Consider the following 25,450-nt stretch of genomic DNA (forward strand, 5'->3'; position numbering starts at 1 on the left):
GAGAGGTGCAGGGGATCTGACCAGAGTGCTCCAAAGACAAAGGAAGGCTGAGCCCATGGACACGGGAAATCCAGGGAGTCAGAGACCCTTTGATGTCAGAGGTGTCCTTAGCAACCATCAAAGTCCCAATGTAAAGATGTGGATGCTGAGCCCCAGAAGGAAGGAATTTGCCCAAGGTCACACAGTGAGCAGTGAGTGGTAGGTCAGGACTCCTGTCCAGAACTCTGGACAATAGGTTCTCTCTGCTGCCCTTAAAAACAGCTTTCAATGAAACCATGAGGCCAACCTGGGAAAGCAGGGGCAGGGTGGGAATAATACAAGATAATGTTTACACTGCACTGGTTGGGTTAGAGATGTTTTCCCTCTGTACGAAGAGCATTGCCATCCCCTGTGCACAGAGAAAGCTCAAAAAAGTGACACGGCTGCCCAGGCCATAAGGCCGTCGAGTGGGGAAGCCTATCCCCTGCTTTCTCCACTGCATGCAGCCCTGCACACAGGACTATAAGCCTGTACTGTGAAAACAGAACCAACGTGCTGTCCATCCCTCTGGAGTGGTACTACTGTTTAGGGAACGGTGCACACCCAGGGTGAAAAGGAATTGCACTCTTGGGGCTGTGATAGAAATATTCTTCTAGAGACCCATCCAGGAGGTGGATTTTAGGCCTGTTTGCATAACAGGGCACATTTCACAGGAGACTGAGAAATGGATCCTGAAGGTATTGTTGGTATGATTACTTCTGCAACTGGCTTGAGATTCCTTATACGGCTCCATGTTGGTGCCTCAACTGTGACACTGCTGGGTACTGGGGAGGCTACTGTTCACATGCAGGCAGAGCTGTGCCGGGGTCCCCATGGGGCCCGGTCCGCCTAGTGCAGAGGCTCAGCCCTTGCCCAGCTCATGGAGGGTTATGGAAGGTCAGCCGGGACTGGTATGGGGTGCTCCACCCCCCCTTCCTTGCTGCACTCAATCAGTGGTTTTGGGAACAGTCTTCTGGCCAGGTCCTAGATTCCAGGAGAGAAGAGATTCACAGAGGAGCGCAGATCGGCAGCGTACTGAGTGCTGCACTGAGGAAGCCCAGGGGGTGGGTGGGCTGCCTCAGTCATCGTGGAAGGGCAGTGACGTGGGAATCCCATCTCTGCTGTCACCTGCCTCCTTCACCTCTCGAAACCCAGAACAACACAGTTCACCTTGAGGCGGGGGTGGGGGTGGGGTTGGAGACCTGGAAGAATCACTTAAGAGCACCTGGGTTGCTCAGTTACCTTGGACAGTGAGGGAGGGAGCGGGGCTGCATGCAGCAGCGGGCAGATGAGGACCCACTGGTCCCTGTCAGCATGGCTGGTGATGTGCACCTGTGCACCTGCTCCCCTGCCGCCTGCTCCTCAATCCATTGAGGGATCTCCGACTGTGCTCATTGCCAGTCCAGCCTCCCAGCCCTGCTGCAGTTTAGTACTGAGATCTTCTCAGCTGAGATAACCAAACAGATCCTTTATGCCAACAGGTCTGATGGTGGACAGTGAAGTATGAAGGTGCTGTATGTCCTGAGTGCCTTCTTTGCTGTTAGAAATCCTCTCCATGTTCTCCCTGACAAGGGCCATCCAGCCCCCACTTGCACACCCCCAGTGATGAGACACTCACTACCTATCGAGGCAGTTTTGGATGGATCTAATTCTTGATCAGTTCTGACTGTTAGAAAACTTTTCCTCTCACTGAGCTGGAATCTGCCTGCCCATAAGTCCCATCTGGGGACCCCTGACCACATCTGCTCCTTTTGTCCTGATAATCCTTGAGAGATTTGTGGTTCTCACCATGTGCCCACACGTCCTTTCTTCCCCAGGCAGATATCCATTGCCTCTGCTTGCTGACCATGCTCTGCAACTTGTCATGGTCCCTCTCAGAGCAGAGCCCAGCAGACAGGGTGGGCTCAGTCCTGAGCACAGAGTGCAGGCCAATCTCTCATTCCTTGGCTGTACTGTTGCCAATGTCTACACAGCTGATAGTCACATCACAGCAGGCCCTCTCTCTGTCACAGGCTCTAAGAACAGAGAGCAGTGCAGAGAGGAAGCCAGGCAGAAGGCTTCAATGTTCCCGGGGGTCTGTGCTGGCTAAAGGGCCTGGGTTTCTTAAACTCCAATTCTGCCACTAGCTCTCTATATTTCCTTGGGAAATCCCTCCTCTCTCTAGGCCTCGGTTTTCCTATCTGTAAAATGGGGTTTAGATAATCTGTTGGGTCCCCTTTAGCAATAGCACTGAATGATGAAGCACTCAAGAAAAAACCCTTTTCTCGTTTTGAGGCTGCCTATCTCAACAGTGATGCTTCAAGGGTCAGAAAGGCCCAACAGTTTACAAAGCAGCCACAGAGGAGAACACCAGCAGGATTCTCCCTGGCTCTTCCCAGCAGTCCTCACAACCTTTGTGACACACATAAAAATCAGACCCACCCAAACAGCAACCTGGAACATAGGGAAAGGGCTGTTCTCACAGTGGCAGTGTGGTGCTGTGGAGAGTCAAACAGCTGGTCTGGAGTCCTGGCTCTGCCCTTTGGGCCTTCCAAGTCCCTCTCTGAGCCTCAGTTTCCTCATCTGGAAGATGGGGACCATATGTTTCTCATCAAAGGACTCCTGTGAGCTTTGAGGGAGGGATGAGGTATACTCGGAGCTTCATTAGGTTCCTGGTTCACAGCAGATATGAAAGCTTTCTTTGGGTATTTAATACTGAATCCTAGGAAAATGCCCCTCCTCTTCTGGGGCGGAAATTAAGAACTCCTCTGCCTTCCAGGAGAATAGGATCAAATTGAAAAACCAAGGCTTGAAATATCTCACACTGGCACATTTCCTGGGGAACACTGGTGGGTCTTTCTGCCACAGACACAAGGGCCAGGCAGCGCTTTACTCGAGGCTGCCGAGGAGGGCTGAGAGGGGTGAGCGAGGCTGTACTCACTTCAGGGAGAGGGAATAGTCGTGCTTGCTGGTCTGGCTGTTCCGGACAAGGTAGCTACACTCTTTGCAGAGCCGCAGAAGGTTCTCGGCATCTCCTCTGCTGATGGCTCCATGATACCAGCTGGAGAGGAGAGAGAGGGTCAGAACCCAAAGAGGACAGGACCCTCAGAGCTGACACCCTTGCAAACTCCTCCTTGGGGAGGCTCAGCCCCGGCTGGGGGCAGCTGGCATGTCCCAGCCTCCTCGTTATAAGGCCGGTGTGTGTGTGTGTGTGTGTGTGTGTGTGTGTGTGTACACGTGCATTCAGTCATTCAGTATGGAACTGCCGAGCATGTGCCGCATGCCCGATCTTGGGGAGAGAGCAGTGAACAAGCCTGCAGCCTCCTCCCTCACAGGGCTTGCACTACAATTTGGTGCTATGCAGGAAATGAAGCAGGGTAGTGTGGTTTGGAGCGTGTGGTAGGGATTGCTATTTTAAGCAGGAGCCAGGGAAACCTTCCGGAAAGAGTGACATTTTCAATGTGGACCTGAAGGAGTTGAGGGAGGAAGCCACAAAGGAGGGTAACTGGCAAAGAGTGCTTCTGGCAGAGGGAGGGGTGGCAAAGGCCCGAGGCAGGAGTGCCCGATGTGCTTGGTAAACAGCAAGGAGGCCAGCATGGCTGCAGGGAGCCAAAGGGGAGGGGTGGGCAGTGCAATCCACGAGGCCACCAGGCAGGGCCATTCAGGGGGCCGGTGTGCAATGAGAGGACCCTGGCTTTCTCCATCTGAGTGACACGGAGGCCATCAGAGGGTGCTAACAGGAGGGACGTGTGCTGACTCTCCGTGGCATCTGCGGGACAAGTGGGTGGTGCTTGTCACTCAGGACAGCAGACGGTTGGGTGGGAAAGCCACACCAGTGCTCCTGTCAAGCAAATCTGGCATCGGTCGGGCATGTGGGAAGCCCGGCATCACTGCTTCTGGACACTAGGTGGTGAGCAGCAGAATCAGAAGGTAGGGGTATAATGGCAGACGACACGACTAAGGCCCCCCCGCTGTAGGACAAAAGACGAACAACTGATTTTCAAGATTGGGAGAGTTGAAGGTGAAATTTCAGAGGAAGAGTGAAGATCACAAGATGGGGGTAGTCAGTGGGTCTACCCAGAATGCATTTCTGCTTATATCACAGTCTCTAAGGGGCAGGGGTGGTGGGAGGGCAGCGAGTTGGGCCAGGAAGAGAACCACAGGTGCTGGATGGCCACAGAGGCACAGACCGCTCTGCCACTTGCCAGCTGGGCAGTCAGGGACAAGTGGCGGAACCTGGCTGCACTTCGGCTCTCTATTGGGTTAGGGTCACTCCACTCCCGCCTTGGGATGTGAGGATTAAATGAGATGACGCACAGAAGGGCATATGCAGAGCCTGGGGTGAGGTGAGTTTCAACAAATGGCAGCTCCCAGCATCCATAGAAAGAGATTGAACTTGCAAATGGCCATGGGTAACTCCCCCAACTATCATTATTCAGGCTGCTGCCCACCATAGGCCGCATTTCAAATTCCCAGGTGTAAGCAGGGATGCTGCTGCCTCCTGGTCCCGGCCCAGGGGTGCCCTGCAAACAGTGCCTCTGAGCATTCTGCTTAGGGAAAAGCACGGCACTGCCTTTCAGTGCACACTTTCTGCCATTTACAAAGCAGCGTTCTGAACAGTTAGCTGCAATGGTGGTGATGACATAATTATAACCTCAAAACCCAACTGCTTCAGGAAAGCAAGGGCGGGAAGAGCAGATACAAGTGTCCCTGCCCAGTGAGCATGTGAGTCACTGACCGCCCAGGAGGTGACCACCCATAGCAGGTTAGCTCTGGGGCTGGATCTCTGCAGGGGAAGGGGCAGGGGAAGTGTAGACTGCCTTCTTTTCTAGATGTACAGAGAAATGAAGAGGAATATAGGCTCCTGTAATTAAAACACTTCCAGAGATATGAGGGCTGAAGCCACACTTTGGAAGGGATCCATGACTGTAGTTTGGGGAAACAGCCAGACAAGGATGGAATGGACTTTAGAACTAAGAGTTAACAGATTTGGCAAGGTCGTTTTCTGGGAAATTTCACCTGTGTAACACACCCCCAGTGAGCTGACAAACATGTTTTAGTAGGAAAACAAGTTCCAGCCATCTGAAGCAGAGCCATCCTCAGGGAAAGGCATAGAAGAAGTCTCTAGGGAAGTGCCGCCCACCCTCCACCCCTCCCTGAGCACAGGGGCTGAGCTGGTAGCAGATGGGCCTCCGGGGGCTCGGGATCTTGGTTAAAGGTAATCCCTGGTGGGTAAACAGGATGAGCTGCTGGCTCCTTCCCTGCTGCCCCAGCTACTGCACACTGAGAGAAAGGCAGGGACTCGGGTCGAGATTCAAAGGAGACCCAGGCAGTTTGGGAGAGACGGGCCAAAGGACACACTCAGGGGGCCAGGGCCAGCCACTGGCCAGCCTGTCAGCATGAGGTTGGCCACCAGGAAACAGGGTGGGCCTGGGTGGTCCCATGGGGGGCTGAGGGCCAACTGCTGGGCCCAAGCAGGCTCTGCTTGGACTGCAAACAGGATCTAGGCAGGAGGCTGTCTGGGGATGTGTTGGACTTTGTGGGGCTGGCCTGTCATGCCCGAATCCTGGGGATTAAGAAGACTCAACCACTGCCATTCAGCCTATGCATTACCCATTAGCTCATCCAATATTTACTCACCACTGACTACATCCTTGATCTCATGGGGCTGATGCAGGGAAGACAGAGAGTCAACAAATAGATTAAGGACACAATATCAGAAAGTGACAACTGCTATGTAGGAATCCTGAGTTTGTGATAGGCATTGACTGGGGCACAGGAAGGGCCTAAGTTAGAATGAACAGAATGGGGAGGCTCCCAAGGAGATGAAATCTGACCTGAGAATCTGTATCGTGAGAAGGAGCCAATCACATAAGGAGCCAAAGAAAACATGTTTTCTGCAGAGGAACCAGCAAAGGTCCTAAAGTAGGAATGTGCTTGGGGTGTTCATAAAACAGAAAGACAGCAAGAATGGCCCTGCCCAGCACTGTGAGCACGGGGAGTGGTACAGGACGAGAGTGGAAAGGGAGGCAGAGCCCAATTTCCCGAGGCCTTGTGAGCAATGGAAGAAGTCTGATTTCATCTAAGCACAGCAGAGGGCAATGAGTGTTAAAAAGAGGATGATACTTGCTCTGGATGGTCTTACAAAAGACCAACCAGGTTACCCTGAAGAGGGGCCAGAGGGGCAGTGGAGTGGCAGATGAGGTAGGGGGCTTCTGCGGTGGTCCACACGGGAGGTGGCTCTGAGACAAAGAGGAACAGATGGATTCAGCCTGTTATTCTGTGTGGAGAACTAGCAGAACTTAGTAATGTATTAGATGCTAGTGTAAGGCAAAAAAAAAAAAAAAAAAGGAATCCAAGAAGACTCCAGATTGGTGGCTTGAATAAGTAGGTAGATGTGATGCCATTTATGGAGGTGGGGAAGCTGGGGGAGGAGCAAGTGTCCGGAGAAGATCAGGAGCCCAGTTTTAAACATACTAAATTTGAGATAGCCCATTCATCAGCCAAGTAGAGATGCCAAGATGGCAGCTGGATGTAGGAGCTGGGAGTTCCAGGTGGTGTGTGGGATGCTGAGACTACCCAGGGAGAACACGTAGCTGGAAACCCAGCCCCAGACCGTCCCACCCTCAGGTCAAGCTGAGTGAGGTGAGGAGCCAGTTGGGGAGACAGAAGAGGTGACCAGGGAGGCAGGAGAAAAACCAGGAGCAGAGTGTATCTTCAAAGGAGGGAGTTGTCTACTGTGCTGAGTGACAGAGAATGGGAGGTGATGGAAGGGAAAGAGACAGCACTGACAGCTCTTTGAGGACTTCATCCATTTCCTGGACAACTGTTTTTTGAGCACCTATTATGTGCCAGGCATCGTTCCAAGGCACTGAGGATGCAGTGGTGACCCAGATCAGTTCCTGCCCTCACAGAGCTTATGTTCCAACAGGGGCAGGAGCTAGAGGGGGATATTGGGTGGAAATGGTTAGGATGCAGGCTGAACAGCACCCAGCTATCTCTGGATCATGTTTTGTTTGTTAATTAAAAAGTACACAGTGATCAGAAATAAGCAAAACCTACCACCCAATCTGGGTGGCTGTGACAGACAGTTAGCAAAGACGCCCACTGGGAGTGCTCCCCCATGTGCTCAGTACAGCAGGCATGGGGGGTCACAGAGGAGGCTGCGCAACCCCCCCCCCCAGATGATAGCATATCTATCAGATGATAGCTGAAAAAGGGGCCCATGGCACATGATGTCATTTGGAAAACCCTGCATCTGTTCGCCAAGTGAGCGTTTCCTGTGAGGGATGCACTGCCGGCTGTGCTGAGGCCAGAATCCCCCGCTGGAGATTAATATAGTACGTGACACACATGTGGGGCAGTCTGATGAGGGATCGGTGAGCTGTCAGCACATCTCCTGTCCTTATGGTGCTTCCTCTGTGCCAGTCTTGTGCGAAGGGTGAGGGGTAAGAGTGTGTACGAGGAGAGGTGAGTGAGGGGAGAGTGAGGTCAAGGCACAGGGCTGGAGTTCCAATCCTGCCTCTGCACTGTGGGCTGTGACATCCCAAGGCTGTGCACCTCTTGGAGTCCTGATTTCCCAGCTACGTGATGGGGATGATAACCCCATTTGTCGCACATTTGCTTGTTAAGAGGACGATACAGCTAAAGGTATCAGCACAAGATGCAGGACCCGATTTATCAAGTACCTGGAGAAGCTCACTTTAGTCCAGGTATATGGAATGGCGAGACACTGAAAAAGCAGTCTGGGGGCAATTCACAGACTGAGCGGCAGGCTAGGGAGATGAGACTATCCTGGAGGTGATGGGGAGCCACTGAAGGTTTCAGAGCAGAGCAGGGGCATGCACACAGTGAGAAGGGAGGTGACCACCATGGTCAAGGGGAGGAGTGACAGTGTTAGGGAAGAATAGGGAGGGAAGGCGGCAGCAGGGATGGGACTCGGTCATGAGGTGGGAAATCTCAGGGGAAACGGGCTGAGAAAACCCAAATCTAGAGCCTTAAATCCTTGCCCAACAAATGCCAAGCAGATGTAAGGCAAAACTATCAATGTAGCTAGAAAATGAATCCAATTTGTAATAATCCAAAGTAAAGGTGGTGATACAGTATGAAGAGAAAAAGCATGGGGCTAAGAATCAGGAGACATGTATCCTAGTCTCATCAGCCACTGACTTGATGGTGGCTTTGATCTTCTCTCAGCCTTAGCAGTGACTGTATGAACTGCAGCTGAGGCTGTGCCTTGCTCCCTTAGAACTTACATTTGCTTTTCCAGGGGGACAGCGGGATCCACTCTTTCTCCCAAGATCCCACAAAACTCAGGGCTCCCATGCTTGATGGGCTTGAAGCCCCCTCCAGGAGCTCGAAGCTGGCGCCGCCGGTCCCGGGAAGGTGAGGGGGATGATTGCCGTTTCTCATTGCCGTTAAACTGAGCTGTGGGGGAGAAAGAAAGTGCATGGTCACCAGAGTGTTACCCAAGAGGTTACTGGGTGGTGCACAGTGGGGTAAGAGTCGACTGCTTTTACTGGGGCTTTACGATTCACAGGGGGAAGAACTCCAGGCAGTGAACAAACATGGCTCAAGAGACTTAAGTTTCCCACAACAGGTGCTGTCAGAACCAGATGGTGCATTCAAGGGGCTCCAGAGGCCACTGAGTTCAGCCTTATCCCCGAAGGACACCCCCTGCAATCTCCAGCAAGGGGGGCATGGCACTCCCATGAGGGCTCAGTTCCCTGGACAATTCTGAGGGGGGGGCAGGTGTTTCCCATTTCTGCCTCCAAGTGGCTCCTCTCCTCCCATACTCCCATCCCCTGCAGGGCACACCAGCCACATCTGCTCCCTTTCTTCTGGGATAAGCCCACAGAGTTCCAGTCAAGGGTCATGCTGCAACCCCCATGTCTGCTCCTCTTCATTCAGTGCCCTCTGCATGGGCGCCCCACATGCAGAGAGCCCTGTCCCAGACCCAGCACCCAGGTGAGGCTGAAGCAGTTCACAGCACGGGGGCAGGCCCTGCCATATGTTTCCTCCCGGCTCTGGGCCTGTGGGAGCATCGTTCACCCCCACAGACTTGGGGAGGATGTTTCTCAAGGGCAGGACCCTGGAGATATCCCACAAAGGGAAGAAAACACGGAGTTGAACCCGGAGTTGCCAGAAACATTCCTGAAGACCAGTTAGTCCACCTTGCAAGTTACCTCTCTGGACTTTGGTTTCCTTCTCTGTAAGGGATGATAACTGTTGCTACCTCATGGGGTTGTTGCGAGGATTCAGGCAGGTGACATCACCGAGAGTTTAGCACAGTGCCTGGCATGTAGTTCTATTCAATTAACGTTATAATAAATATTTACTTTTATTATTATCATGTCTGCTCAGTGTGGACACCGTGCCAGGTACTTCACACAAGCTTCCAAATTGAACCGAGTTCCTCTCCCAAGACTGTCAGTGGCTAGCTGTGTGACTTGGCCAAGTTACTCAACTTCTCTGAGGCCCCATTTCCCATCTCACCACAGTACTGTGAAGATCAGATGACAGAATAACTTCCTAAGGGCCTAGCACACAGAGTGAGACGGGCCAGGGCCTGCGGAACAAGCTCCCAAAGCCAGGTCCAGCTGCAGGCCCACGGACACACGATCTCCAAAGAGCAAGCACAGAAGTGGCGAGCCGTCAACCTCACATTCAGGAGAGGTGGTGGGAAAACCCAGCTCTGACTGTGGGGGGAGTGGAATGTGGGTGAACTTGTTCTAGGTCTCTGCCGCTGAGCAAGATCATCCATCAGGACTGCAAAGCATTTCCATCCCTCCAAAACACACTCTGCATTAACCACGATGGGAAACAATGGGAAGGGAGATTCCTGCTAATGGAAGGCTCTAGACATGCCGGACCCACGTGTGCATGCTCACTCTCATGACTGCAGGGGAGGCTGGCAGCCCGTCCATCAACCTGCTCCGCTCCTCAACACTCACTCCCATGTGCCAGGCAAGGTCAGGGCTGGAGAAAGAGCAGTGAGCAAATCAGACAGAAATCCTGCCAGAGGAGTTCAGAGTCCGGGCAGGGATAGACACAGTAAGGGGGATACGTCTGAGCTACAGCATACCTACCAGCTGCTCTAACTGCCATGAAGAAAACCCAGAGGAAGGACGTTCCAGGCAGAGGGAAGAGCAAGTTCAAAGGCCCAGAGGTGGGAACATGCCTCGGGCGACAGAAACAATACAGTCCAGCGGGAATGGAGGGTTGGTGGGAGGAAACCATGCCAGATCATCAGGCATTGTGTCTTGTGAAGGACTTTGGTTTTATTCTGAGAGAAAGGGAGAGTGATTCTGATGTTCTGATGGGGAGGCTCTCACCTGGCACTTTTGAACAGGACGGCTGTGCCAAAAAGGGTGGAGGACGGGGGTTTATCAGAACTCCCTGCACTTTCTGCTCAATTCAGCTGTGAACCTAAAACTGCTCTTTAAAAAGTTTATAAATGAAAGAGAGAGAGAGAGGTGCACAAGGGGAGCAGTGAAGATGCCACTGCTGGACCGGCCGACAGGGCTTGTCTGTGCATTCCCAGTGGAGTGTGCAGGAAAGAGGATCGATGGGCTACAGGCTTTTGGCCTGAGCACCGGAGGGACAGGGCTGGCATTCTCCAGGAGGTGACGACTCAGAAAATCATAATTAAAATTCGTGAGGAAGGAGGACAGAGGCCAAAATCTAACCTAGAGACACTGACAGGCTGGGAGACCAGGACTGGAAGTGTGGGGAGGGGAGAGAGTGAGGGCTTGCTCTCACTCTCAGGCTACAGTTCTGTCCCAACCACAGGGACAGACAGCAATGACAAGGCCCTTCTAAGGTACACATCCTGGGGCTGGGTGTCTGAGAGAGCCCTCTTCCATCTGGCTGATAACCTGGGCTTTCACCATGGTAGTGAGGGGGTGAAGCCCAGAGCTGGGGCCCTGGCACATGTCACCAGGGGCCCCTGCCTGGCTTCCCAGCAACCTGGCTCTCCCACCAGGGCTCCTGCTGAACCACACCAGCCCTCATGGCAACCAGTCAAATGGTGTATGTTGTTGGGTGGGTGGTCACCTCTTGGGAAGAGGTGAATCGCCTGCCTTGCAGAGCTCTGGATGGGTGACCTTGGGCAGGGGTGAGCACCTGGTCACACAGCCCTTTTCTAAAGAGCTGGGTCTTGATCTTATGGATGGGTCAATCAGGGAATGCCATCCTCAGATTGACTCTGTTGATGGAGAGGGGATGTGGGGGGCAAACAGGGAGGCAGGGAGACCAGTTAGGGAAAGTAATGGAGGTGAATACCTCAGTGATGGGAGGGATGTTAAGAGATGACTCCAACAGGACTTGACTACTCATGGGCTGAGCCAGCCAAGACTCTTTGTGATGCTCCACTGACAGGAGATCTGGGGCACACAAGGAGAGGGGGGGCCAGAGATCATGGACCAGTGTGCACTTTTCCACGGTCCCTCCCTCTGCTAACTTTGAGACTGTTAGGAATGGAGAGGGGGCTGCTCAGCAGACCTCTGGCCTGGGGGGCTAAAAGTGCTGAGGTGGGCAGGGAAGTGGCATGATGTGGGAAGAGGTTGGGAAGGGGGGAAAGATGAGGCTCTAGGTATAGTTTTGCCACAGACTAAAGAGGAGGAGAGACCAGAGGAACTTTAAGACATGTTCACCTCGGGACTAAAATTGGAATTTGGAGATTTCTGTCAATATAAAATCCTACCACATACCCCCTGGCACGGAAGGTGAGGACAGGCATGGAGCATGGAGCACTGATCGCAGACGGAACCCCAGCTCTGCAGCACAGCCACTGACCTGGCTGTCTGTCCAGCCTAGTCTGCACCATGAGCACTTCAAGGCCATTCTTCTGCCTGAATGGCCACAACCCCACAACCTTCTACCAGCCTCTCCACCTAACTGACTCCACTTGCCTTTCAGGGGCCACCTCTTCCAGGAAGCCTTCCCTGACCTCACCCTCTCTCCAGACTCACCTTGCTCCTAATGGCATCCTAATGGCCAGTTTCGTGGTCTGGTGCCCCATGAGACCCTCAGGGGCAGGGGCTGTACCACACTTACCCTTGTGCCCTATGCCTCGCACATGCCTGCAACATAACCGGTGCCCAATGAATGAATGAAGAAGCTTAATGAGCTGTTGTTTCACTTTATTGGAAGAAAATATCGGTTTTCATACCAGATAAACTGGATAAAACCTAATAATATCCCAGTCAACACTGTAATTCCCCACTGAATTAATTTATACATTCGCCTGCAAGCTTAATAATATAGCCATATATTTAGAGGGAACAGGTGGTGATGAATGACAGGCTTAATTAGGCAAATCATTTCACCTAAAATAAAATACACCAACTGCAAGTACAGTGATTCAGCAGCAAAAGAAAAAAAAAATGTTAAGAACAAAAGCTCCAAACACAACTGCTTTCATTCCTTCTAATTAAGTTTCTCTTTAATCTGCAATTTAAAATGGCAATTCTTTTAATTTAGTGATTTTCTGCAAAAGATAAAGACACAAACCCTCAAAAGAATATCTGCATTTAGAGAAAAAATATGCCACCCCTGTGAGTCATTAGAACGACAGAACCTAATTAATTGCACCTATAGGCAATTACAAATGGAAGTCAGAGTTGTGCAGGAGGGAGAGGAGGCTCAGGTGGGCAGGACCATGCCCTGGGAGGCAGTGGGAGACGTGAGAGGCCTCAAATGTCCTTCCAAAAATTCCGGTCTAACAACAGGTCTCAGCCTTTAAAGACCCAGCTCAGGTGCCCCCCAGCACTGCCCTTCCAGGAGGCCTTTCCTCCATCTGCATTAGCCTCCAACTCTGGTGGTCCCCTCCTACTTGTATTACAGACTTTATACCAACTGGTCTTGTGTTTAGTCACTGCCAATAATGGAGACGGTGTCCCAGGCACCCCCATTGGCTCTGACACTCACAATAGCCCCACCACCCCGTGTGTGATGGGTGAGGGATCGGGACTCAGAGGTGAGGAAGAACTCACCTCAAAGGGTCTCAAAGCTAAAGGGTGGGATGGGGGTAGGGAAGGCAAGGCTGGAGCCCAGGCCTCTGGGTCACCACTGCCAGCTCCCCCTCTGTCTCCTCAGGTCCTCCTTCCCTGTGGTCAGGCAGGGGCTGTGCCTCCCTCATTCAGTCTGTGGTGTGCTTCCCACCTCTAGGCCTGGGATGACCACCCTCCTACTCCATCTCTATGACATCTAGAAGCTTCCAAGACCTGGCAAAAGGCCACCCCTCCACAATGCTTCCCCGGATACTGCCTGCTGGGAGCCCCTTCCTCCCCAGAAACACTTGGCACAGCTCCACAGACACCCCTCCCACTCTTCCCCAGTCAGCCTGGGTGTTCTGTGGGGACAGTGCCTGGGGTTTATTTTCTTTCTCTTTTTCCTCTCCAGTCTCTTGTTTGCTCCTACACCTAAAGTAGTGCTTGTTACGGAGATGGTATTTAGCAAACGTTTGCTTAGATGAAATAAATGTGTTCCTTCAGGGTCTAGCTCCTTTCTTGTTTATCGTTCAGGGCTGGTCAGAGAAAACAAGTTCCAAAAAGCCAATAGGTTTCTAAAGCACAGCTCTGCTGGGCTCACGAACCCTTGCTGGCTCCCAGTACCCCTGGATGGAGGGCAAACTTTTCACTCTAGTGCTCAAGATCCTCAGTGACTTGGACTTTAGTCCAAACTTCTGGACCCACCTTTTCCTACAAAACCCCTCTGGGATCCACGTCCAGCCCTTGGCTCCAGTCACAAAGAATGGCCAGTCCCCTAGGGGTGCCTGGGTGGCTCAGTCAGTTAAGTGACTGGCTCTTGGTTTTGGCTCAGGTCATGATCTCACAGTTTGTGAGACTGAGCCCCGTGCTGGGCTCTGTGCTGATAGTGCAGAGCCTGCTTGGGATTCTCTCTCTCTCTCTCTCTCTCTCTCTCTCTCTCTCTCCCTCCCTCCCTCAAAATAAATAAACTAAAAAAAACAAAACAAAACAAAAAAACAAAAAAAACCCCAGCCATTTCCCAAATCCACCAACTACCTCTAGGCCTTTGCCTTGCCTTGCCTGCCCTCTGGAATCCCTTTCTTCACTATCTCTTGGTGCACAATCCTAGCTATTCTTTAAAGTTCAGCTCCAGTGCTACCTCCTCTTAGGGGAAGTTTTGACCTAGACTCTCCAGGTAGTATTCCCTTCTCCTCTTCTGTGCCCTACATCCCCAGTCTATGCCATTGTCTAATCCCACCCCAGTCTCTAGTATAGGTAGGTGTATTTTCAGAACCAAACGGAGATAGCGCCTCATTCATACCTCAGCCTCCTCTGAACTTCTGCACAGCCAGCATGCAGCCGACTTTAAAGAACTGCCTATGGGCTACACCAAGGCCAGGGAATGGAGGAACCATAGTGGCTCGGCATCATGGAAAGGGTGTGGACTATGGAGTTAGAAAGACCCATGTTTGATTCTTGCCTCTGCCATTACTGTGTGACTTTGGGCAAGTTTCTAGGCCTCTCTGAACATTAGCTATTGCTTCTGTAAAACAGGGTTGACAATACCTATACCATAAAGGTATATACCATATACCTATACCATATACCATATGGAGGTAGTTAGTAATAGACTCTGACCCTCCCAGTAACCTATGCAGGACAGAGTCTGTTAAGCAAAGGCAACAAGGATTAGACAACCGAAAACAAGGCCTTGCAAGGAGTTCTCAGCCCACTGAAGAGGCTCTTTTAGGCCTTCTGTGGATGAAGCAGAAATGAAAACCTTGTAAATCACATGGGGCTCACAGGAGGGGCCTGCCCTATACTCTGAAAACACAAGGCCACAGGGACTAGAATGAAGGTGTCCAAAGCACCCCTTTCACACAGTCCTTGGCGCTGACGCTTCCATTCTGCCAACAGCTAGGCCTCAACTCTAGTCTAGTCTATCTGTGTGTGTGAGGGGGGAAGGGAGCGTGAGGGGAGGGGTGGAGAAGCATACAAGGGGCTGCTGCCCAGGCAGTAGTGAGCCCCCAAGACGGGGCAAGGAGGGAGACAGTGCAGTGGTCTGGGGAGCTGGGGTGGACCACATGACACCTGGAGCCTCTGGAAACACCACAGACTTTCACGACAATGTGCAAACACTTGCAATTGACTGAAACTCCGTTCCCACGACAACGGTCTTTACTGCTTCAACTTTCTAAACATATGTTCTAGGTTACCTCGTGTGCTTCTCACGGCAAGATCAGTATTAGAATTCTCATTTTACTGATGGTGAAATCGAAGCCCAGAGAGGTGAGGCCCCCCCTTTCCTTCCAGTTCAAGAGCAGGCTTCACTCCCCGCCTCCCCCCACCCCACCTGCCCTGTGCGTGAGAGCAGCACCTCCAGGTACTGGGAGACAACAGGCAGCTCAGCAAATGTTTGGTTTGTGTTCCAGGACTGCCGACAAGAGGCCTCTGTGTTCACCTCGGCAGACACATGCAAGCCCCAGGGCACCACGCTGCCACATCTCTTGGGCAGTGTCTGAGAACAGAGGTCTCCATTGTGAAGGGAGGCAGTGGTGACTCCCCAAGAAGCGGGGCATTGGACGGGTTTTGAAGCAGGCACCGGGATGCTGTTTGGGTTCCAGGAACGCTGTCCATGCATGTACACTCAAGTCTGGGCTGGGGAAGGAGGGCCTGGAACAAGGGGTGGGTGTGTCCTCGTCCTCTTACTCTGCACCCCCCGTAGGAAACAGGCACCACTGTCTGGTGCAAAGACCCCACCCCAAGGGCTGCTGCTCGGCTATGGGAAATAAGATAAATCCTGATGAAAATGATGGGATGATCCAAATGCAGAGGCCTTGATGGCTGCCGAAGCAAGCCATCTTTTTTGTCATAACTCATGTTATACATGAGAATTGGAGGGCTGGAAATGAGACTGATTTGCCCCAAGTCAACAGCTAGATTTGAACTTGACTCCAACCCAAGTCTTCTCAATCCCAGAGGCCTCTAACAAGGTCAGCACAAATCCTGTCTACAGTGTAACACATTCTCAAAAATATAGTTAACAATGACAGTGATACCAAAGCCTGCATCCACCGAGCACTGACTGTGTCCTAACTCTCGGCACCAATTACCACCCATTTTAAGATGAGGAAACAGAGGCAATTTGCCCCAGATCACCCTCTTAGCAAGTGGCAGCATGGGGCTTTAAATCCAGACCCCGTGGCTCTGGCACCTGAGTTCATATGTACTCTACTAGTTCTGAGTCGGGTTCACCTGTCAGATGGAGAACGCCTGCTTGTGTCTGATGCAGGTTTCCTGATGTTTACACCTACAGACACCCACAGACGCTCACTTAGAATCCTAGGGCCAGGCAAAGAGACTCTCCCCCCATCCACAAGCCTCAGAGGACCTGCATGGTGGGCATCTATGGAAACAAGTCCCCCCATCCAGGAGCCCAAAAGCCCCCACCAAGCTGTTTATATGTCTCTGCTGCCATCGCTCTGGAGATGGCAGTGAGGAAAAGGAAGAGTGACAGGAGGGGACAAGCCAGGTGCATGGCTCTCAGGGGGCTGCATGCCACCCACTAGCACACCGCTCTCTCCACCCGCAATGTGGTATCCGAACTCCTGGGTCAATCCTCAGACAGCCAGGGACACACTCTTGGCTTCTTCCTAGGAATTCAGAACAGAGGTAGCAACTGCGGCAGTTAACAGCCAGGCAAAAATGCCTGTCCAGGTGCAGATCCCTCAGCCAGATTTGGAGAGAAGACAGGCATATAGCATGAAAGAATGATATGAAAATAAACCATCTCTGTGTGAGCAGGCTGCACAATTACCTAGGTATTCCAGCGAGCTGAAGCAGTCATGGGGTTGGTTTTCCTGAGCCATGATTTATTCAATAACTTAACAAATATCTGTATGTTCACTATGTGCCAGGCATGGATCTAGGCGGGGACTCTGGAGGGGTGAATAAGCCAGGCAGAGTCTCTGACCTCACAGAGCTTACAAAAATCTCTATTGACATGAAGATGTCTGCCCTGCCAAACAGAAGAGCAAAGATTCTATCAAATCTTTGTGCTTTTTGTTACACAGGAGACAAAGGCACTCGAAGGAACATTTCTATCTATCAACGTAATTAGTAGACAAACCAAAGCTATTAAACAATAGTGTTTTCCTTTTTCTTTCTTTCTTTCTTTCTTTCTTTCTTTCTTTCTTTCTTTCTTTCTTTCTTTCTTTCTTTCTTTCTTTCTTTTCTTTTCTTTTCTTTTTGGGGGGGCTAGTGAATGAATTAATTCATTCATATGTCAAGTAGAAAAGCCAACTGGAAAAACCTGTCCCTCAGTAAGATATTAGCCAAAGGAAGTGAGTGATCCCAGTTCTCTTCGTAGTCATTTAAACCCCCCTTTTCTCTGCAGACCTGCTGTTCATACGTGTTAAACATTAATTACAACTGTTACTCATTACATTGCAAAAAGCTCCCCATACAAACAAAATTGTTAATTTCCTTGCAGGCTCAAGGTATTCTGGGAGCTGTGCAAGGGACAGGAAGCATCACAAAAGCCCCACTGGGGCCCATGGTGAGCAGGAGGTGGCATGTGTCTCGGTGTGCCAGGTAACGATGGCAGGTCTAAGACTCCCCGGGGAACCTTCTCCAGGGGCTGAGCCTGTTTATTCTGAGTGCATGACGATGAGTCACGGGGCTTGGTGGGAGCAGCAAGCCCAGAGGAAGTGTCTGATGCACATAATATCAGAGTTACCAGACTCAGAGCACTTGCACTTGACAGTGACAAGTCACGAGGTCAGCATGGAGTGGGTGCAACTGCTCCACAGCAACCAAAGGCACATCGCACCAGCACAAGGTAAAGGGAATGTTCAGACCTGCCTTCTCCACACTTGAGATGTCAATGCAGCGGTAGAAAGAGCAAAGGTTTTGCAGTCAGACTGACCTGGGTTCATTTGCTGTCCGACTGTGGGCAAGCTGCTCATCCTCTCTGAGCTTGAGCCCTGTCACCTGTGTGAGGACAATGAAACCACACCCACCTTGCAGGGCTTTGTAAGTGGTGTTCTCTAAATGTGAATTTCCTGTCCTTCCCACATTTGTCCCTTTACCTTAATAGGTTTATTTTAAATTGGTCAATTGAGCTGGTTCAGAGATGACTCAGAATTGTGGAGGAAATAGACATATCCAGGACTTTACTTGCCCTCTCTCTGCCCCTTTCAGCCTTATTTGATGAGGTTGGGCAGGTGTCAAAACTCAACAGGGTGTCTCTTGAGTTTTGGGGTGGGGTGACCAACACATCATTAGCACTTCCCCTGCAAGTGTGTATCTGGCTCTTCCAGAATAAACCAATGCACCCCGTACAGGCTGTGGTAGGAGCAGAGAGGTCCCAGCCCAACCTGGGATGAGGGGGGGCAAGGGACTGGAGATATCCAGGAAGGGCTTCCTGGAGGAGGTGGCATTGCTACCACTGAGCTGAGCTGTGATATCCCCTTTCTAACTCCCCCTGATCCCGGTACCTAACATGTAACATATACAGGGTACACTGTAGGTTCTCAAAGTGAAGCCCTCAGGTCAGTGGCATCAGTAATACTTGGGACGCTGTTAAAAATGTTAAATTCTCATGCCTTGTCCCTGAAACCTATTGCATCAGGAACTCTGAGGAGTGTGACCCAGCAATCTATTTAATGCTTCCTCTGGGTGAGTCCCCTGCTTGCTCTGGGGCAAGCCAACCAATTCACAAGTGTGTCATGGCTAGAATGGGGAGGGGGACAGAAGGGAGAAAGGCAATGGGGACCCTCTCACACCCAGGGACCAGTGGTCCAATCCTTGGGAAGGACTGAAGAATAGAAAAACTGGGTGGCTCACCATTGGAACTACTATAGGAATAGAGATTACGGTTTCCTATAGAAGTACTGCTTTCCACACCATCCATGTTTCTCATTGCCAGGCGTAACGAGGAATGGACTTTGTAAGTGGGGCCTCTGAGCCTTCGAAGTACCTCCCCATGGGGTACTATTTTAACATTAAATTGAATTTTATTTAGTACAGTAGGCCTTCCTTGAACACTGACAACCATGCTCTCAAGTGAGACCCTTTAGGGCTAACAAAGTCTTTTCATCCAGATCTTTTCCCTTAATCATTACAGGGATCCAGTGTGAAAAGCGTTGTGAGCATCCCCGTTTTGTAGATGGGAAAGCTAAGACTCGGAGACTGAACAGCCTGAGGTCCCACAGCTGGTGAGTGGTGGAGCTGACATATGAACTTGGGATTGTCTGACTCCTTCAACTGCCCCACTGACTCCTGACATGCAAAACACTGTCCTGAGCTTTTTTTTTTTTTTTTTAACGTTTATTTATTTTTGAGACAGAGAGAGACAGAGCATGAACAGGGGAGGGGCAGAGAGAGAGGGAGACACAGAATCTGAAACAGGCTGCAGGCTCTGAGCAGTCAGCACAGAGCCCAACGCGGGGCTCGAACTCACGGGCCGTGAGATCATGACCTGAGCTGAAGTCGGACGCTTAACCGACCAAGCCACCCAGGCACCCCTGTCCTGAGCTTTTGAGGGCAGAGAAACTTGCTGAGAAGCTAGTGGCGAAGACAGATAAATACCCAAATAACTATGTTCAGCACTGAGTCATTTGTCTGTCTTCTATCTTTGCTGGGAAGCAGACCTGTTGCCGGCTGAACCCAGGGCATCGCCCAAAAAGTAGCTTCAACAGAAACGAATCGTCAGACAGTGAGTCGAAAATGACAAAAAGAAATGACTTTGTTCCTTTAAAAGATCTCAAGGGCACCCTTCACACACTCCCTGCCACCTGGCTCTTTGACCAAGCACTCTGATCATTTGCTTCTCAGAAGCAATTACAAACCATTAAGGATATAGCTGTTAACAGTACTCATTGGATTAAAAGGAAAATATTGATCTATCCTCTGTGTATGGCCTGACTGGCTCTGCTATGAAGTCTCTGGGGGTTCTCTTCTCCTCTCCAGGCCTCAGTTTCCCCAGCTGGACAAGAGGGAGTGGGATGCCATGGTGTGGGAGCTGAGTGGTGGCAGAGCATGACTAGCCCGTGGGATGGCTCTGCTTAGCCTCCCCACACAGGCATGAACTTCCAGAACTTGGGCTCCTGCAGAATCCTCAGCTGGAACCACTCCAGGTGGGATCGCACACCCCAGTAGAGTATCCTCCCAGATGTAGACATAGGGAGGAATCTGTACAAGGGCAACAAAAGGCAGGTGACATTTCCCATGGGCTCCAACCATATCTTATGCAGCATCTTTGACGGCAGCAGGGAGCCCAGACAGCCGCTGGGTTAGGGCTTGGGCTCTGGAATTGGACTTCACATCCCAGCTCTGTGGCTGACTAGGTATGGGCCCCTTCTCTTTGGGCCTCAGTCTTTTTTCTCAGTAAAATGAGGAAACTAATCCCCCAGAGCGTGGCTGAGAGGATTAGAGGAGATAATGCAGGCAGAAAGTGCTTCAGTAGATGCCAGCACTTTTCCTGATGCCGTGTCCTTTAAGCCTCACTAGGACCCTTTGCAGCGGACACATTTCCTGGGTGAGAAAATGGGAGGCTCCTAAGACAGGTTCAATCCTCATCCTCCCAGTGGCCACTCAGAGATGTGAAGACACCTAATCCATGCCACCCTGAGCCCATGTCTGCTTCTCTAGGTTATCCTCTCAGCTCTTCTGCCCTTCCCTGTGTGGACACTTCCTGTGCAGGCTCCATTTGTCCATGTCACAATCCCTGCCACAAGGCCCAGGGCTGGTTAGACCCTCTGTACCAATCCATGCTGCCCCAAGACAGTGTGGAATCACCCTAGGCTGCTTTTCCTGCCCCACACTGGGCAGGGAGTGCCACAGGCCATTTCTAGACCCACCTGCTACCTTGCAATTTGTTGCTGTAAAGACTCCCAAGGGGTGAGTCAAAGCAGGCTGGGAACCGAACGTAGCCAGCTCTAAGGGTAGGTGTCTCTGCCATGGGGAAGGGGGCTGACAGCTTGATGGAAGCCACGCCACCTCTCTGTGCACAGTGGAGCTGCAGCCTGTCTGTTTCCTGCAGTTGGCGGTGCAAGAAACCTGACCAGGCATCTGTTCTGCGGGCTGGGATCAACAAAGGCCACGCGTGTGGGAAGGAACTCCAGTGCAGGGCAGGTGGAGGTTCTGGCTGAGGCCACAGTCAGCTTCCTGGAGGAAAAGCAGGCAGTGAAGGCCCAAAGTTTTTTGGAGAGCTTGTGGTATTTCTCACTCACCTGGCCAGAGAATTCTAGGAGGGAAGACTTTCATACCCAAGAAGCTAAGACCACTTCATACCCTGCAACAGCTGTCTTCACCACAACCGGGGAGTGGTAATTGAGCCTTCTAGAGGCAGCGGCCCCCAGATTGCCAGAGTGTGGCTGAGCTGGGAAGGGCCTGACTTCCATAAAGGCTGGTCTGGAGCTGCTGGCTGGGAAGGGTTACTTCTATGGAGAATGCCAAAGAACTCTTTGAGAGTGCCTCTTTCCATGAATGCAGTATAGGACAGCACTTTGAAAGGCAGGAAGCGCTTTTGCTTCATAGATTGAATCATGGAGATAATTCGGAGGCCTTCCCTTCTCCCTGTCTCTGATCAGCATGGTGGGGTGCTGAAGGATGGACACAACTCTCAAAGTGACAGACCAACCCCCCACTGCTGGGCAAAGCCTCTATCATCATTCCTGCCTCAAATGAGCTGCTGGTTGCAAATTCCCAGTGAGGGGAAGCTCATTATACTTCCAGGTGTAAATGAGATTCTCACCACTCACTTGGACCCTAAATGCTGGTGACTCCTTCTTGGTGGGTCCAGCTCTGCCCTTTGGGGCTCCCTCACAATCCATACCCTTTGGAAATTTGAAAACACTGCCCAGATTCCCTCATCCAGGCTAAACATGCAGAACCAGAAAACACAAAGGGAGGAAAGAGATGGTAACGATTTTGCCCAGCCAACTTTATCCCATACGCAGACACTTCCCAGCTCCTGTACTCCATTGTCTCAGTGAGCATCAGAGAGCTTCCTGAGAGTCTAGAGAAACCATTTCAAACGGGTGTTGTAAGGAGGACAGGGCCTAGCCAAGCTTGCCTTGCTCCCCAGTGACACCAATGACTTGCTAAAGTGTGTGCGTCCGGACATACTCATGTACGTGCATTACTGACTCACACAGGACACCGTCCTTCAATCCTGGGCAGCCACACTTCTGGGTTTACAAATGGGACCATGGCAGCACTTGAGTTATCCACTCAAGCCACTTCAACTCATCCTCATTACCTGGAAAGTGGCCCATCCACCTCTCACACCACCTTCACTCTGGGCTAGGATACCAGGTGCTCCTTACCTACGAACACTGCACCTACGGGCTATTCAGACATGGGGAGGCATCCGGTCATGACTAATGACGGGTGCTCATAGCGTCCCTTCAGCCCGAGTGAAACAGCTTCCTTCTAGGCCCCAGAAATCAGAATGAAGCCAAAAGCTTCTTGGAAAGAGAACAGCTGGTTTATACTCTGCAGCAGGCCATGCACAGATAAGTGACTTGATGAGACACAGACAGGGACCTGATTCTGAGTCTGTCTTCTCTCAGCAGCCTAAGAAGTAGACCTATAATGACACTTGTGATAGCAACTCAGTGACATAAAGCCACGTCCAGAATGGACACCTGCGGCCCAGAAACTTAGAAGGAGACGGTTCTAGCTGAGACCTTGTGATCCTTTGTATAGAATGTACAGGAGTTCTAAAACCACCTCTGAGCAGAAGTGGGCAAGTTCTGGTCTGAGAGCCTTTAGAATATTTGAGGTCCTATAGGTTAAGTGCTTTTATACTTTAATATGCATGCAAATCACCCGGGGGTCTTGTTAAAACAGATTCTGACTCCATAGGTCTGGGGTAGGGCCCAAGACCCTGTATTTCTCACCAGCTCCTAGGGCATGCAATGCTGCTGGTCTAGGGACCATGCTGTGAGCAGCACGGTGCCAGACCAGACTAGAGCATCAAAGGTAACCCTACCCTCAAGGGACCTACAGGTGGTCAGTCTAGAAGAGTGTGAGACCCTCTACCTGTCTCAGTGCTATCTCATGCCACAGGCCCTGGGTGTCTGGGAGAGCTGCCACACGAGCCCTTTAATCAAACTGGTGTTTGCAGAAAGTAAGCTCTTGGGTAGCAATGGCCCCATTCCAGCTCCCCTCACGGCCAGGAGAAGAGCACAGCCCCTTATTGGCGATGCCAGGGGACAGAGACAGTCCTTGGATTCCCTTGTGCCAAAGGAAGACAGGGGGCTGTGAAATGCATGGGAGCGACCTGACCTTCAACCTCACGACTACTCCTATGTCTGGCTCTCGGCCAGGTGCTCAAAGTCTGACAGGTGGAGACTGGTACTGACAGGGCTAACCGTACAATGAGAGAAACGTCATGCCACGGTTGAGTGCAAGAAGCTCAACAGGCCCAGAGACACAGTAAGAAAGCCCTTGGGATGCACAGCTGTGTCCCAGGAAGGGCTCACAGAGATGGCAACGTGTGAGCTGGGCCTGGAAGGAGGCACAAGATTTTTTTCCACGGCAGTGAAGGGCACTTAGGCAGAAGGAATGGAATTTGCACAATGCACACTACGTCCCGGGAACTGTGAGTAGTATGTGCTTGAGCAGCTAGAACATCAATTGTTGTTCTGGATGGGGGTAGGGCCGAGGCCTCGCTGCTGGGGACTAGAAAGGAAGTGTCCAGCTGGGTATGAAAAAGAGAGATTTCAGGCAAAAATGAATCTTAAATTAAAAATTAAAACCACCCTCCCCCCCCCCTTTTGACCTTCAGTGTGGCAAGAATTAAATGAGTCATTCAATGTCCCTTTTTTCACATGCCTAAACTCTTAGATGCATAAGAAATTTTTTGCATCTGGCTTTCCACCTCTTAACATTAAACATAAGCATTTTTCCTGTGTTGTTATAAACTCTTTGTCAATATCACTTGCTAGTGGCTGTACAGTATTCCACTGAATCAATCCCTGTTTGCTGGACATTCAGGTTGTTTCCCACCTTTCATGATCATAAACAATGCCTTTTCTGAATTTTAGATCATAACCCTGGCATGGATCCAATAGGCTGGGATTAGAATCAGAGGGTGAGCACATAAACTTAAGACCTGTGACACATGTAGCAGGCAGCTTTCCAAAAGGCTGTGGGAGAGGAGTTTTAGTGCTGTGACAGATACCCAGATTCTAGAGAACCAGTCTTAGAGTGAGGCAGATGGGGGGCACCTGACATTCTCGGCCAGGGCGAGAGCCAGCTTGAGGTCAGGATGTGCCCATGCCTATGCTCTATGAATGGCTTCATGCCAAAGCTGGAACAGGAAACGTGGTGGCCCTAGGTATACCAGGCCTATCACATCCACACAAATAGACAGAAGCACTGGGCTCCCTCAGGCTCAGTGGGAACTGCTTTGCAGTTGGTTTTCTTTTAGTTTATAAGAAAATTCCTTCTGAAATCTTGGCTTCATTGAACTAGAGCACTACCAACACAGTCAGACAATGAAATCATCGGAGCCGTCTGTGAAGACTAGGAAAGACTGGAACGGAGGGCCTGGAGGCCAGACTTAGGATTTCCCTTTGGCCTGGCCTGGCCTCCCTTCTCTCTAGGACCCTCATCATCTTTGAGGGGCCCAGCCGGACCATCAAACGAAGCCCTGTGGGTTTACCTGAGCAAAAGGGACCAGTGCATGTACCCTCTTTACCAAAGGTGACTACTGAGCGTGGGTCAGCAGCGCCCTCTGAGCGCCACCGGCTCCTTACCTGCCAGAGCTGGGATGGTGACCCGGTTCCACTCCCATGGCTGGTCATACTCATCAGCGGGCCTGTCGTCGTCCTGGGGCAGCTTGCTCTCCCGTAGTCGGGGGCTGACCGTGCTCTCTGAGTCCGAGTCGACACTTTGGCCCTCAGGTTCATAAGGGGTGTCATATAACTGGATGCCTTTGTGCTGGGACCGGACACTTTCTTGCCTCTGAAATTCTGCAAGCAACAAGGAAGGAGGCAGGGATGTAATGGATGTGCGGAACTTACTTCCTCATCTGGGATCTGTCAGGTGACACCCACGGGAATTCAGTCCCAGCCAAGGAGGTGAGGACTGCACAGCAACAGGCCCGTTACTGCGCTTACCTGTTCCTCCCCACCCCTTGAACGCAGTGTCTCTGCTCTGACAGGGCAAAGTTTCCTTACAAAGATCTCAGGCTCTTGGACCTAATGACGGAACCAGAAGGCTCACTGCGGCCATTTGGTTGTGCATTGTAGTCTGTGAGGACAGGCCCAGATGTGCACATGATGTTCCAGGTGTGTTCTGATATCACAAAGAGCCCTCACCCCCTCACTTTACAGATGAGTAGAAGGCCTCCCCACTAGGACTAGTCTAACACACTAGCACATCCGAGGGACTTGAGAGCAGACATCTAGCTTCACTCCTTTATTTTTGAGAGAGAGAGAGAAAGAGCAGGCGAGTGTGTGTGAGTG

General features: G+C 51.4%; 1 protein-coding gene across 3 annotated transcripts in view; it reads right to left on the reverse strand.

Annotated features, from left to right (window-relative positions):
- SHB (SH2 domain containing adaptor protein B) overlaps window positions 1–25,450 on the reverse strand; it is a 136,098-nt gene that overhangs the window by 22,810 nt on the left and 87,838 nt on the right. Inside the window, exons 3-5 of one of the 3 annotated variants that reach the window (XM_045469121.1) lie at window positions 24,740–24,955; window positions 8,253–8,424; window positions 2,939–3,058 (exon numbers count right to left, since the gene is read on the reverse strand). In XM_045469121.1, the coding sequence (XP_045325077.1) occupies window positions 2,939–3,058; window positions 8,253–8,424; window positions 24,740–24,955 (508 nt within the window). Of the gene's footprint in view, window positions 1–2,934; window positions 3,059–8,252; window positions 8,425–24,739; window positions 24,956–25,450 lie in introns of all 3 variants that reach the window. The other 2 variants (XM_045469123.1, XM_045469122.1) reach the window with 2 other exon arrangements.

The sequence above is a fragment of the Leopardus geoffroyi genome, chromosome D4 (genome assembly GCF_018350155.1).
Source record: "Leopardus geoffroyi isolate Oge1 chromosome D4, O.geoffroyi_Oge1_pat1.0, whole genome shotgun sequence".
NCBI classification, from domain to species: Eukaryota; Metazoa; Chordata; class Mammalia; order Carnivora; family Felidae; genus Leopardus; species Leopardus geoffroyi.